General features: G+C 33.9%; 1 protein-coding gene and 1 pseudogene across 2 annotated transcripts; one reads left to right on the top strand and one right to left on the bottom strand.

Moving 5' to 3' along the window:
* Positions 1-1900: 1900 nt before the first annotated feature.
* LOC102601350 (uncharacterized) lies at positions 1901-3924 on the top strand. Of its 2 annotated transcripts, none has more exons than XM_015303381.1 (5): positions 1901-2077; positions 2652-2742; positions 2836-3228; positions 3307-3368; positions 3470-3924. In XM_015303381.1, exons 2-5 carry the CDS (start codon positions 2685-2687, stop codon positions 3680-3682), a joined length of 726 nt encoding a protein of 241 aa, XP_015158867.1. In that variant the 5' UTR covers positions 1901-2077; positions 2652-2684; the 3' UTR covers positions 3683-3924. The 2 variants fall into 2 exon arrangements, with proteins under 2 accessions (XP_015158867.1, XP_006363332.1); XM_006363270.2 differs by having other exon boundaries at positions 2839-3228.
* A 1152-nt stretch (positions 3925-5076) lies between these two features.
* On the bottom strand, positions 5077-6069 carry LOC102601687 (mitogen-activated protein kinase kinase kinase 3-like; annotated as a pseudogene).
* Positions 6070-15172: the final 9103 nt, after the last annotated feature.

Genomic DNA, 15172 nt, shown 5'->3' on the forward strand with positions numbered 1-15172 from the left:
ATTCTTTATACACTGTTCCTTCATTAATCATACCAATTGCATACTGTTAAAAATAAATTCTAGCTTAATACATAAGATAGTGTATATATTAGTGATAATTATAAAAGGTAATTATGGTATCCTGAGTATTTAATTTAATGTAAGTTTACATGAATATTAATTTGATTTTCAACTGGTGTCCTACTATAATTAAATGTAAAATAAATTGCAGTTAGTGTTTCATTCCCACACTAACTTCAGTTAGTGTCATACACATATTAATCAAAATTTCATACACGTTTTATCCAAACAACATGTATAAAAATTGATAAATTCATATAATCACACAATTTATACCATTTGTCTATCAATATTATATCACAATTCATACAATATCCAACAATAAAATATTAAACTCATAGGCATACACGTATTAATCAGATTTCATACACGTTTCATCCAAAAACATGTTTAGATTATAAAGTAAGCATAATGTGATTTTTTAAAGAAAAAAACAGTAGTTTGACAAATCATACCATTTTCATACCAATTTAATAATTTATACCATAACACAGTTAATAGACAATCACACCAATGTTAAAACGCAATTCATACCATTTGTATACCATTATTATATCACAATTCATAAAAATTTTAAAATCAAAACATTTAAGCGTCATACACATATTAATTAGATTTCATACAGATTTCATCCAATAAATGTACAATTTGGAAACACACTGATATTTTCAAAATAGTATCTTGAAATTGTAATAGGCACTCAGTAATTCATATGTAAACGGTATCTGCCTGAAAGAAAACATATGATATTATATATCATCAAATACTTAAACACAAAAAAATTGTCCAAATGTTAAAAAATAAAAACTTTTTGTTGTTCTTCTTGTTGATGGTTTTGAAGATTCTCAAACTTCTACATTTGTTTTTTTTCTTTTTTCTTTTTGATTTCAGTAACAAAATCAAAATCGGAATCAGAAGAGGTTTCAACAATTTTCCCTTCCTCTTCTTCCCCTTTTGATTTGTAGGGGTGACTTTTTTTTCTTCATTTTTTCTCTCTTTGTCGCTCCTTCGGGGGGGCGGGGGTTTGAGTTAATATATTAAAATTTGAAACATGAACATCATCATTAGATGTTCCTTCATCCATTCTGGGACTCTTTTGAGGCGTTTCAATGGGTTTCTTAGACATAATTTTGTTGGAAAAAAAATTGGACGAAAGATTGAATGTTGGTGTAGTTGGCTGGTGAGAAAAATGGGAGAGAAGAAGGTGAAAGTGAGGTGATAGGGTGTATACTTGGATATGTGTGGGGGAAGGGTGGTGGGGATTGACTAATGGGAGGTTATGAGTATAACATTAAATAACGAAGTGTAATCAATGTTAAAATTCCTATTAATTGTGTAAAGAGATAATTATGGGGTATTCTTTATTTAAATAATTTAATAATAATATAAAATTATAAAAATTACTTATTTAATAAAGTTAAAATTTAATTAATTTATAAATAATTAGTGATATGTTATAACCCGTAATTAAACTGTTATAAGCAAGAATTTTTTAAAAGTAGATTTAAAACCTGTAATATTGACTCTTAAATGTGTATATGGGGTGATTTTTCCTTGTATTTTATACATATGTATTTGTATATTTTGGCGAATTATACATATACAAATGTGGCTAATTATACAAATTCGAAGTCAGCCCACGTAATTAATGTATAATGTTAGTTGCGAATGATAATTATAGCAAACTATAACTATAATAAGTAATTAAATAATATAAATTTGCTTAACCACATAATTTTCCCTACTAAATTTTGTCCCTAAACCAAAACGCTCCTTGGTGAATGAAAAGTAAACACCAGTAGATAATAGGAAATTTGACCGTTGCAGGACGTTTCTATATACTTAATTTATCTCTCACCAAAGCTTCCGTTTTGCAACTTAAAAACTTACTTTCAGGATTAACTAACACACAAACATAGAAGAATTCGATTAAATCGCTTAGAAAGAAGAAAGACTGACATATTTTTGGAATAATTTGTGAACAACACTGAAAATTTTAGTTGGTCAAATCAATTCTGTGAGTTTTCTGTCTTTGTTCTACTGCAAATATTCAAATTTGTTGCGTATTTCATGCGGTTGTTTGTTGAAATCTCGATTGATATTAGCATATTGATGTTTCCTTTGTTGCTTCATTTCTGTTTTCTGTATTTTGAAATTATTTCCCCAATTTTCTGCATCCCTGACATTTCTGATGATTAGTACTAATTTCATGGCCACCCTTTGATTTTAATTTTGTTCAATGGAAGTAAAATTTCTTGATGGTTGAAAATGGGAGGGGTGGGGGTTTCCAATGTCAAGAATTTAGGGCGGAATTACCGAGAAGCTCAATTTTCTAGAAGACTGAATATAGGATTGGAGGTGGACGGGGTTTACCATCGGAGCAACTCTTCGTCTTCTCATCTTCCTATTTTGAAATGTAATTATCAAATTGATTGAACATTGATAATACATCAGAAGTTGTTTCTGCTTAGCATAGGCTGGTGTTGTTCAATTTTCTCGGTGTTGCTCCTGTATGCCCTAGGTTTATCATTGTATGTTTGTGGTTTAATCACTCGTTTCTTGTTGCTCTGCTTCTATTTTGGGATTTACAGCAGGGGATATACTGCACAATTTTGCTGATAAGAATGGCTACACCAGGAGCTTACCTGATTCAAGATCAGAATATAAGTGTACACTATGACGGTATAAATTTCATCTTACACATATGAAATACATTGGTGTGATCTTGTTACTATTTCTTAGCTAAAATTTTGTGTGTGTGTGTGTTTTTTTAAGCAGGGGCTTCTCTGGTGGGGAAGAATGGTATCTATAAGGCACAGAAGAAAGGAGGAGGAGGGATTGGTGGGAGAAAAGCACTTAATGATATCTCAAACTCGGCAAAGCCTTCTGCTCTACAAGCATCAAAGAAAAATAATTCCATCAATAGAATTTCTATTGGGAAAGATCATGATGCCTCTAGAAAGAAATTTAGTGCAGGAACGAAAGCTAACTATTCTAAAGGTCTGGAGAAAAAGGGTGGCAGGAAAGCACTAGCTGATCTTACAAATTCAAGCAAGTCGTCGTCTGTTGCAAAAGATCAATTTCTCCATAATCATCAGAATTGCGTCAAAGCACAGAGAAAGGTGATGGACATGAGTTGTTTTCTGAAGGAAATTGGATTAGATCATGGTACGATCAATGCTGATACTTGAATCGTGTTATATCTTTTTTTGAAAATATTTTGCTGATCCAGTTTTCCTTTGGCAGATGATGTCCCTGTGCATCTAGGAGCATCTCCACATGCACTAAAACCATCAATGAAGTCGAAGGTATTATTTGCATTCTTAACACCTTTTCCTCACGTACACATTCAATGTTTTTGTATTTCAATTTCTGATTTGTTAAGTTACATTTTGTTTCTGAAATGTAGTCATCAACATATCAGCCAGATAGCCCAATGAAGCATTATGCCGAAGTGGAAGAGATGCCAGAACTGATGTTTTATGATGAGGTTCGTAGATGTGAGCAAAATCGAGCTTGTGCATCTTGTCCCCCTTGTGTTGCATCTCCTAAATCACGATATGTCAGCTGGATGGATGACAGTGTTCTAGATTTTGCATTGATTGGAACACCTATCCATTAAAACGATTGATGGACACTTCTTTGAGCTAAAGAATCACTTGCATCCCATTGAAAAATGTTAAATAATCTGTTGTAGTTATCGGTCAGTCAGCTGTTTGACTGTTCACGTTGTTTTGTTCTTCCTTGTTTCACATTTTATCACCTATCTTATGCTTTTGTATTCTTTCCTCCTATTGTTTTTCTAAATTTTTTGTTCATGTTATATTGGATGAATTGTTGCTAATAGTTGTTTTCTAGACATTTTCAAGTTGGGATTACTGTTTTATTTGTCTGTCTTTTATTAGAGACCAGTAACATGCTTGTCTTTATCTAGGTTGTAATCTCTTTGATCTCACTATGACAGAAGGTTATGCAGGGAGATTGAAGGAATAACATTCCTTCAACCTTTGAAATAATGAATTAACTTATGTTGTATGGGAAAGAGGGATGGGGTAAGAGAAGAAAAAAATAGGACTACGGTGGATCGAAACTTGCATTTAGATGATGTAACGTATAAAGATACCTACATCTCAAGATAAGCATTTTCAGAAACAGGTTTGGAAAATTACAAGAGTGAAGAAGCAATGATGAAAAGGAAAGTAGCTAAACCAAAAATAATAGAAAAAAAAAGGTGTTCAACAAGAACCATACTCAGCCACAAAAAAAGAGAGAAATCGATCAGCTACCGACAGGACACATACTGCGGCTGGTGTCCTTCGCTTCAACAAAGGTATTATGAACAGACAACTGCAGTGGGAGTACTTTACCCTTCAATATAACCCACCAACAGAGACGAATCAAGTCTCTACTACTGTAATTAATACAAAGTCTATCACCACTAAAACAAAATTAATTCCATCAAACAACTACTGAGAGAGACAATTTGAATATGTATAACTCTTTAGTACCTTACTCACTTCCAACTTCGAGAATATCCATGGACATTCAAGTGTCCCAAAACACCATCATGATCCAAGTTTTACCAAAAAGAAGTTAGTAGCCTTCAAACAAAGAAACAACAATGGGAGCTAGTGCAAAGTCAGCCATGGTGGTGGAATTCACTATCCAATGAGCACATTTGATTATAGCAAAACATATCAGAGACATGCAATATTTCAAAAACTAATGTTAGCATGTTATACTCTACAAATCACTCTATACATCACAAGTGGAACTCAAGCCAAATAGTATATCTTATCAAATAACTACAGTCTGTCTGCTTCCATATAAACAAATATATTGAGAAAACTAAAGTAATATGAAAGAGATGTAAGCCATATAATCAAGATGCTCGGAAAAAGAAGAAGAATAGAACAAGACTCTGCGAGACACGGATAACAGAATGTGATTAGCCAAAATTTACCTCTTTTGTACAGATTGTTCAATACACAAAATTGTTTTGTTTTAATACAAGGGGCAGGATCACAAGGTTGCCAATGTGTTACTTTATACGGAGTAATATAATTCTAATCAAAAGATGAATAATAATCAACATCTTTCCACTATCTTTCTTCTCCTCTTGTTGGTCAACAGTTTCAGCTCTGTACTATTGCATAGATCAACAAGCTTGAGTTCCTTCCTCTTCCTCTGATGAACATCATTATTATCAGATGAAAGGAAAGGATGATTCAACAACAGATCAGCTGTCCATCGAGAATGCGAATCCCTATCAACGCACTTATTCAGAAAATCTTCTGCCTGCTTGGACAACTTGTCGTGGTGCAACTCCGGTGATTGCATTCCAATTTTGCACAAAAGATGAAGAGGATCGTTAATTCCAGTGCAATCCCACACTTTCTTCCCAGTAATCATCTCAAACACAGTGCATCCGAAAGCCCAAATATCAGCCGGAGTTTCATATTCGTCATCAAGCACCGATTCTGGTGCCATATACATTGGCGTTCCCCTAAGCTGTCTTTTCTTACTCTCAATTCCAACCTTGCTTGCGAATCCAAAATCCGCAATTTTGGCGGTTTTTTCAGTACCCACGAGTAGAATGTTGTGTGGTTTGATATCACCATGAACAAAATCCCTTCCATGAACAACCCTAAGTCCCAATAGAATTGATTTCGAGTACCTTTTTACCTCAAAATCCGGCAAACGTGATTTTTTACTAATTCGATGGGCTAAGCTTCCACCAATAGCATATTCGAGCAATATATTATAGAGAATATTGCCATCTTCTTCAGTGACATCCGCTCCAAAACATCGAATAATTTGGGAACAATCTTGAAATTCGTTAAGGAATTCTCTCTCTTTCTGTAACGAATTGGAACAAGAAAACAGAGAAGATTTGACAGCGATGGAGAAATTATTGTGTGTAGTTGCTAAAGTGAGAATACCTTCCAATAGTTCTTCCTCTGCTCCATCTAATGGAAGCCATTGAATCTATTTTTTTTTAGGTAATTGGGGTTTTTACAAACTCATATATACTGCTTTATAATAGGAACTGCGTGTTTCCTAATTCTTCCGGTTTAAGGTTTATTGCGACGACCGCCTTACTTCTAAATTTTCCTCTTTTCTCTTTATTAGCACCAAAATTACAATGATAATACTGTACGTAGTTTAACTTAATTGTACTAATGATAGTACACATTTTTCTTTTTTAAAACAAATAATTACTTCAGATAATATTGTGTAGTTATTCTTTTAGTAATTGTATAAATTTGGACTTCTAGTGTAGATTGTAACAATTTGTTAACCACTTTTCCAAGTTACCTTATTTATTCCTGTTAGTTAGATATTAACGTCCATTAGCCAAAATTATTTTTCTCTTTTGTTTGTAAATAGTTACCTGAGATAATGACTCCCTCCTTCCTTTTTATTTGATTTTCATTTTTAAAGTTATTTTGAATATTAAAATTAAAAATGTTATTGACTAAATTAACTTTTATCACTTTCAAATTTATTTATGGGAAATTGTAAAAGTTTCTTAATGGTTTGTTCAGTCATTTATTAGATAAAGGAAAAATTTAGTAGTTCAGTTCTTATTGAAGAGGGTTTAATTCCTCAACTGGTAATTGAAACGGAGGGAGTAATTTGTTTAATTGAACTTTCACTTTAGTGATTATCTTTGCATTTTTTTGTTTGGTTTAATTTATGATTTCTTCCGAATTATCGAAAGAACTTTTCGAAATCATAGGTTGAACAATGTAAAAAAATACTAGTTTAAAGTTGTTCTTTCTCAAGATTATACCGTAATCTGTTTTCTTGCATATTTAAGTTCACCGGGATGTAATTAGTTTATTCAATTAAATTTAAATTTACTCGAAAGAAGAATATATGCCTTAAGAGTACTCTAATTAGCTATCAAGAATATATGCCTTAAGAGTTCTCTAATTAGCTATCATATTCATGAAAATTGATAGGACTTCAGGCATGAACAATAGAGGAGAGTCATATCCTGAATTATCATCTTGCACATGTTTTGTCTACTACTCTATTGTCACGTCCTGAACCTACCACCTGAACGTAATCGACACTCGAGAATCATTGTGGTCCTCAAGCGAATTTTTGTCCTGCTGATTACTAAGTGGAATACTAACTCAAGCATATACAAGCATCAAAATCGAAGAATTGTTTAAAACAATTTATAATTAAATCTCAAAGTTATCTGAAATCATTGAAACATAATGGAAAGGGGACAACGAGGGAAACAAAGCCATCATAATCAATTGTTGAAATAAGATAACTAGATCGATCGACTAGGTCACAACAATATCAAATGACAAAATGAAAGGACTGACAAAGCCAACTTAATTGATAAAGAACTAGCAAGCCGACAAGGCTGCAATTGAAATCATATATACAATAAATTGACAAGGCTATAAATAGAAGGTGAGAAGACCCAACAAGGTATGTCCACAAGCCTCCATGAATACTACAACTTAATTAGTTGGGAAAATGGCCCAACAATACCAATAACTATATAAAAACTCAAGTATGCAAAACTTACAGCTTCAGAAAGAATGGAGCTTACCAATCCTCAGCTGTGACAATACCCCTATTGCAAAGGCCGATCATGACCTCTGTTTGAACCTGCAACACGACATGCACCCCCAGTAATGTACGTCAATACGAATGAAAATATATTGGTACATAAGGCGAAAATTGATATCCTAAATAGATGCGACAAAATGAGTAATAGAGATACCAGTTGAAACTGAAACTCAAATAGCCTATATGATCGACATTTGACCTAATAGTAATCAAATATGCATGGTATGCTTGTGTAATCATATATATATATATATATATATATATATAAAATTGAAATTAGAGATATTAAAATGGGTTGAAATAGAAATTTGGCTGGGTTATGACTCGCCCAAGTTAACTTTGGGCTAAAAAAGATTGGGCTCAAATGGGCTAAAAATCATGTTGGGTCATGACCTGGCCAATTTGACTTGCTTAATTTCAATAATTTTAACATATTGTTATTTGACCTTTATAACCACATTTTAAATTTCAACTCAACATTTTTGTTTATAAAAAAGTTGCAAATGGATAGATAAATCCTTGAAGATATAAAATAGATAGTAATACACACATTCAATATATGAATATACATTACATCAATGCAAATAAAGAGTATTAAAACGGATTGAAAATGGAGATCAAATTGGGCTCAATTGAAGATTATCTTAAAATGGATTAAGACTCAAATAGGTTAAGATTGAACCCAATTCAAATTATCTTGAGCCCAACCTTTAAAATTTTGGGCGGATTGAGCGGGTTACCTATATTTGAGCTCATTTTTGACACCCCTATTCAAATGTATGGCATACACAACCAAATGCTAGCAATGACGTCTCTTCCGGTAGCTAACCGACACCATATTTGCCAATTTGTGGCCATCTGTACAATATACATAATATTTTGGGCAAATATGCCCCCTTGCCTCCGATTATAGCTCGGAGTCATAACATGCCATGATATGGACTCTGAATGCACATAGTAGCCTGTAGATCATACCAAGAACTTAGCTAATCCCCCTTAATTTGGGGTGTGACATTAAACCCTAAAATATTGAGGTCCAAAAACTTTTAATGGTGAATTTTATAATTTTATTTTCACTTAATACAATATTTAAGATTGTAAAAAAAAGGTTCAAAATTAATATTGAAAAAAGAAGAAAAACTATTTACGTTTACCAAAAATATTCTAAAACTTTAAATTAAATAACTCATATCTTCATATTAAAAACAAAGGTTTTATAATAATATCTAAAATAATGCATTGCAAACACATAACTAACATCTTATTAGCTAGAACTAATCCTTAACTTTATATTACTACTAGAACAAAATGGAGTACAATCTAACACAAATTTAAATAGAGTCATAGATGTCGGTAAAATAGTAATAGATGTCGGTAAAATAGTAATAGATGTAGTACCAGGAGATCCAAAGAATGTTAAAACAAAGATATATTGAATTGCTACCTTGATAGTAATAGTAGTAGAATATACATGAAATGTTGAAATAGAGATAGCCCTACGTGTTACATAAATAATAGTAGATACCGATAGTGTAAAACTTCGGATTTGAGAAAGGGCAAAATAGCAGTTTTCAAAATTCCCTAGTGCCATCCGAGGGAGGCCAACCACGGCCCGTGGACTGAACCACGGACTGTAGGTCTGGTCCGTGGATTGGCCACCCAAATAGGTTCAGAGGATCATGAACCACGGCCTGGGCCAATGGACCGTCGTTGGGTCCACGGTCCGTGGATGAGATCCGTAGGTCCAAACCTCAAATTTCAGTTTCTGAAGTCAATTGAAGGACTTGCAGTACATACCGTTAGTCAAACCATGGTCCGTCGATCAGAATCGTCATTAGTGACGACATTAATTTTCCTAGGGGCAGTTGGGTCTTTTCCTAATTAGTCTAACCTAATACTATGTCGTTTTACCCTACATTAAAACCCCTATATATAAGTGTTTTAACTCAAAAATTTCCCTATTGAAAATCATTCTCTCAAATTTATAAAAGAAGAACAAGTCTTCGTCCCAAATATTTCTCTCTAGAAAACTTGAAGAAGAAGGGTCCAAGCTAAGGTTTGCAAGTCAATTCTCCAATTCCTCCATTAAAGTTAAGAAATTGGCATTAAGGTATGTGTTGGGTTCAAAAGTGATTATGGCGTCATGCGGAAGCTTATAATTTGCAAATCATATGACGATAAATTAGATGACAAATAAAACTATACTAAAAAATATAACATTATAATATGATATGACTAATTGACCTACATAATTAAAAACTAATAAAAAGCATAAAAACTGTAGAGAGAAAATTTCTCCATAAACAAAACTCTTAAACGTCTACATTATGGATTCTATTGTGTTATGCTATTAGAATATGGATCTTCAATTTAAAGATCTCCAAATTTTTCCTCTAAGGAAAGAATAAACCAAATATGGAAGAAAATTATATTTTCCTGTCAGAAAAAAGTTCAAACATTTATGGTAATACTTTTTTCTTTAAGGAAAAATATAAACTTCAAATAAAGAAAGAAAATCAGGGTAAAACCTTAACAGATCTCCCATTTTGGCTGGATTTTCTTGACAAAACTTAATCCACCTTTTTTATATGCATGTTAATCTTCGTTCTTCACATAGTCTTCATCACTGCTGCTTGCCATGGTTAAAAATAAACTTTAAAATATATGGGTTAAAAATGGTTTAAAAATATTTTATTTTTATTTTTTCAAAGATGCAGTAGCAAAAATGTTGAAAATATGGTTTAAATCTCTTCTCCACATGTAGTTGGACAAAAATCTTCATTATCTTCAAATTTATTGCAAATTGATTTGAAACCGCGTTGAACCTGTCTTCAACCTCGTTCCATTGTATGATTGAACCATGTGCTTTGATACCACTTGTTGGGTTATGAAGGGGATTATGACGTCATGCGGAAGCTTATAATTTGCAAATCATATGACGATAAATTAGATGACAAATAAAACTATACTAAAAGACATAACATTATTATATGATATGACCAATTGACCTACATAATTAAAAACTAATAAAAAACATAAAAACTGTAGAGAGAAAATCTCTCCATAAACAAAACTCTTAAACGTCTACATTGTGGATTCTATTGTGTTCTGCTATTAGAATATGGATCTTAAATTTATAGATCTCCAAACTTTTCCTCTAAGGAAAGAATAAACCAAATATGGAATAAAATTATATTTTCCTTTCAGAAAAAAATTCAAACATTTATGGTAATACTTTGACTTTTCTTTAAGGAAAAAAATAAACTTCAAATAAGGAAAGAAAATCAGGGCAAAACCCTAACAGTACGATAGTTTCATCCATGGATTCCTTCCATTCATGGAGTTTTCAAACTCTCCTATTTTCAAAGTTAGAAATCCTCAATTAAGTTAGTGTTTTCTTCAATTGTCATGGGTTCTCTTAATTATTGATTTAAATGATTGAATTATGATTTTTTATGAATGAATTGATGAAATACTATGATTTTGTGATGATTCCCTCATGAACCCATGTAAATTTCATGTTTTCCAATTTTGATATTGTGATGTGGATTTTGAATTATGAAAGAAGAGATTATGAATTAAGCATGTTCTTATGAGATTTATGTAAATATTTTAAGGATGCTTTAAGAGTGAAGTATCAATAATGATGATTGTTGTTGTGTTGTTGAAAATATTTCTCATAAACCATTAAAGCATGATTTGTGAAAGGACGTTCTCACTTAAAGGATTCTTAGGGTTGAGAGGTTTTCTCAACTAAATTATGAATCAAAGATCTTAGAAGCTATTCTAATAATACTTAGCTTGGACCGGTTACTTAATTGTACATTTCCATGGATGATGCATTACCTAGCTTGGACCGGTTACTTAATTGTACATTTCCATGGATGATGCATTACCTAGCTTGGACCGGTTACTTAATTGTACATTTCCATGGATGATGCATTACCTAGCTTGGACCGGTTACTTAATTGTACATTTCCATGGATGATGCATTACCTAGCTTGGACCGGTTACTTAATTGTACATTTCCATGGATGATGCATTACCTAGCTTGGACCGGTTACTTAATTGTACATTTCCATGGATGATGCATTACCTAGCTTGGACCGGTTACTTAATTGTACATTTCCATGGATGATGCATTACCTAGCTTGGACCGGTTACTTAATTGTACATTTCCATGGATGATGCATTACCTAGCTTGGACCGGTTACTTAATTGTACATTTCCATGGATGATGCATTACCTAGCTTGGACCGGTTACTTAATTGTACATTTCCATGGATGATGCATTACCTAGATTGGATTGGTTATTGAATGATACCTCTCCATGGATGACATATGACTTAGCTTGGATTGGCAAGATGACGTGCCCTTCCATGGATAATAAGAACAAGTTAAGAAAATGACTACTCCGTGGGAATTGTGCTTAACACCGAGAGGATATTGAGATGGAGGCTCTCCCGTTACTAGAGGTCGGGTTACTAGTAGCAATCTCCTTATCCCTTACCTATGTGCCCCCATAGGATGATTGTCTAGATAGACATTAGCTAGTGGATCCACAATAGCTAGAAATTCATGGTCCTTCCTTGGCAAGTAGGACTCCCATTTTCAGTGTGGGGTAGACACCAGATTCCATGTTGATAGCTCACATGGTCTTATATGTCGGTTAAGGCTATTTACCACAAATAAGCAAGGTTATGATGAACCAAGATTACTTTAAGGAAGTATCGTAAGTATATTTTAAGATGATGTTCACTTGCATTGATCATGGTTTTATGACTTATGATTTCTAACTCTCAAGATACATGTTTTAGCTTGATCATTACATACTTATGAAAATGTCCTATTTTAGCATGATTTAAATGTTTATATGCATGGCTATCATACTTGGTACATGTTTGTACTAACGCATACTCTTGCCTACATTCCCCAAGATATAGGGTCCGACAGTCAGGGTTCTCAGTTTCGTGGCTAGAGGTTGATTTGCGAGATTTCTGAGCTTTGGTGAGTCATCATGCTTCGAGGACGGAGTTTCACTGATTTCAGCTTTCTTTATTACTTTCAGTTTTGGACATGATGTATGGGCTAGGCCCAATTTCATTCTATTGTATTAGATGGCTATTGATACAAGTGTTTAAACTTCCGCTTTACTTTTATAAAAACTTTTGAGACTTGAAATATTGTCTTTATTTTCTTTGTTCTATTTCTTATGTTATGAATGCTAAGTGGCTTGTATGGGGCCTATCGGGGTCCTATACGTCATGTTACATCTAGGGTGTACCCCTGGATTGTGACAGATAGAGTATGCATACATGTAGTACTAGAAAATGCATGTAAGGTTGAGATTGAAATATAAAGAGTAAATTAATGCGGTGCTATAACAAAGCAGGAATGATAAAACTGTAATGATCGAAGAATGATAATTTAGGGTTTTATTAAGAACTCATCAAGAATTTTTGTCACGCCCCAAACTTGAGGGGTGCAATTGGCTCCGAATGCCAAAACTCAGGTCCGAGCCGACCCTGCTGAACCATTTGCTACTAGTGTATGACAGCCACACGCAATCAAGAAAACAAACAAGTATAACTCGGCTTAAAACTAAGTTCTCGGCCGGCAAGGCTCTTGTCAACTGATCTATAAAATAAACAGCTACTCCCAGGAGATCATACAAATAAATAGCCAACTAGCACAAAAATTCTGATTGGGCCGTCGAGGCCACCATGATATCTATACCAAAACTGAAAGCATGTATATATCAAGACAATACATCAAACAACTCACAAGCTTCAGCAAACCAACAAACTAGGCCAGTATGTCCATAACGTAGCTATACACCCTACACACTAATCTGCAAGACTCTAAGAGTAGTAAAGATTGGCGGGACAGGGCCCCAACCTACCCATAAAGATATTTACAACAAAAGGTAACAAACCTCCAAACTCTGGCAGTTTCGAAGGAAAGGGGCTAGACAATCGGATATAAGTCAATTCTGCTGCTGAGGAGGTCTACTGGGTCATCTGTCGGGACCTGCATGCATGAATGCAGCGCCCCCAATGCAATTGGGGCGTCAGTACAAAATAATGTACAGAGTATGAAAGGCTATAGACTAAGTGAACAAGTATCATAATATACCAAAAGCAATCACGTAAGGAAATCAAAATTTTAGATAACCATGCTAACCCGCTACTGAATCTAAAAAATACAAAAATGATCAAACATCAACCAAACCAAGCCCCCATAAGCTCGGCAGGTACAAACAACATACCACCTACCTAGGCCCCCATAAGCCTAGAAGGTGCAAAATCAATCTACATACCCCTATCAGTAGCCCCTTATCTTTGTAAGAAGTCACATAGCCGTTTTTGGCAACGATATAGCCCCGTAGGTAGCACATAACCCTCTTAGGCAACATCATAGCTTTGTGGCCTGCACATAGCCCTCTTTTGCATCAACATAGCCATGTAGGCAACACATAACACTCTTTGGTGTCAAAATAGCCCTGTAGGCAACACATAACACTCTTTGGCATCAATATTGCCCTATGGGAAACACATAGCCCTATTTGGAAATAACATAGTCCTATTAGACAACATCATAGACCCATAGGCAGTTCATAGATCAATAACTAACCACAATATCCCCAAAGGCGACAACAAACAATTGAATAGGCTAAAGGCGAGCAATTTAGCTATAAATAATATATATGAATAATCTCTAAGTAGTTCCTAACTTAGGGTCATTCTTAACAGATTATGAGTCCCTAAAATGAGGGTTTATAACCACTCAATCAGCCAACCACGCACAATTACATCTACAAGATCACCAACATTAACTACCTCTAAGGAAACATATCGAACGAATGGAACAACCTTAACATCTCTTTCCAGTGAACGCTCAAAAGACCGTAGTTCCTTCACAAAAGTTGTTCCTTATGTCCTAAACTTCACAAACACTATATATACACAACTGGTACACACATATAAACAGTTCATAATTAATCATAAATCGGCAGATTTGCCATATTGCCCCAACTTGTCGAAACATCCGTAGAAATTCATAAAAATAATCATAAAAGAGTCACGAGATGATTACCTTAGTTACACAAGTTTAAACCTTGAAGAAACACCAATAACTACAAATTTATATCTTCAAAAAATAGCTCCAAACGCAACTAATAGAAGGGAAAAATGATTGCCACGTGTAGAGATCACGTTTCTAGGTACGGGGGCAACGTTTAATGGTAGAAATCGTCAAAAACTAACCTTCATCATGCACTCTTTTGTTTGGAAGTGAAAAGAAATGTTTTCATGGCTTAAAATGTTGAATAAGTCGACATACGACATTTTTTACCCGATCCGGATTTTTCCCCGACAGTCCGTAGTAAAGCCCATATAACTTTTTACTCTGATGTCGGTTGGATACGGGGTTCGAGATGATTACCTTAGTTACACAAGTTTAAACCTTGAAGAAACACCAATAACTACAAATTTATATCTTCAAAAACTAGCTC

This window comes from Solanum tuberosum, unplaced genomic scaffold (genome assembly GCF_000226075.1).
Source record: "Solanum tuberosum cultivar DM 1-3 516 R44 unplaced genomic scaffold, SolTub_3.0 scf00432, whole genome shotgun sequence".
Classification (NCBI taxonomy): domain Eukaryota; kingdom Viridiplantae; phylum Streptophyta; class Magnoliopsida; order Solanales; family Solanaceae; genus Solanum; species Solanum tuberosum.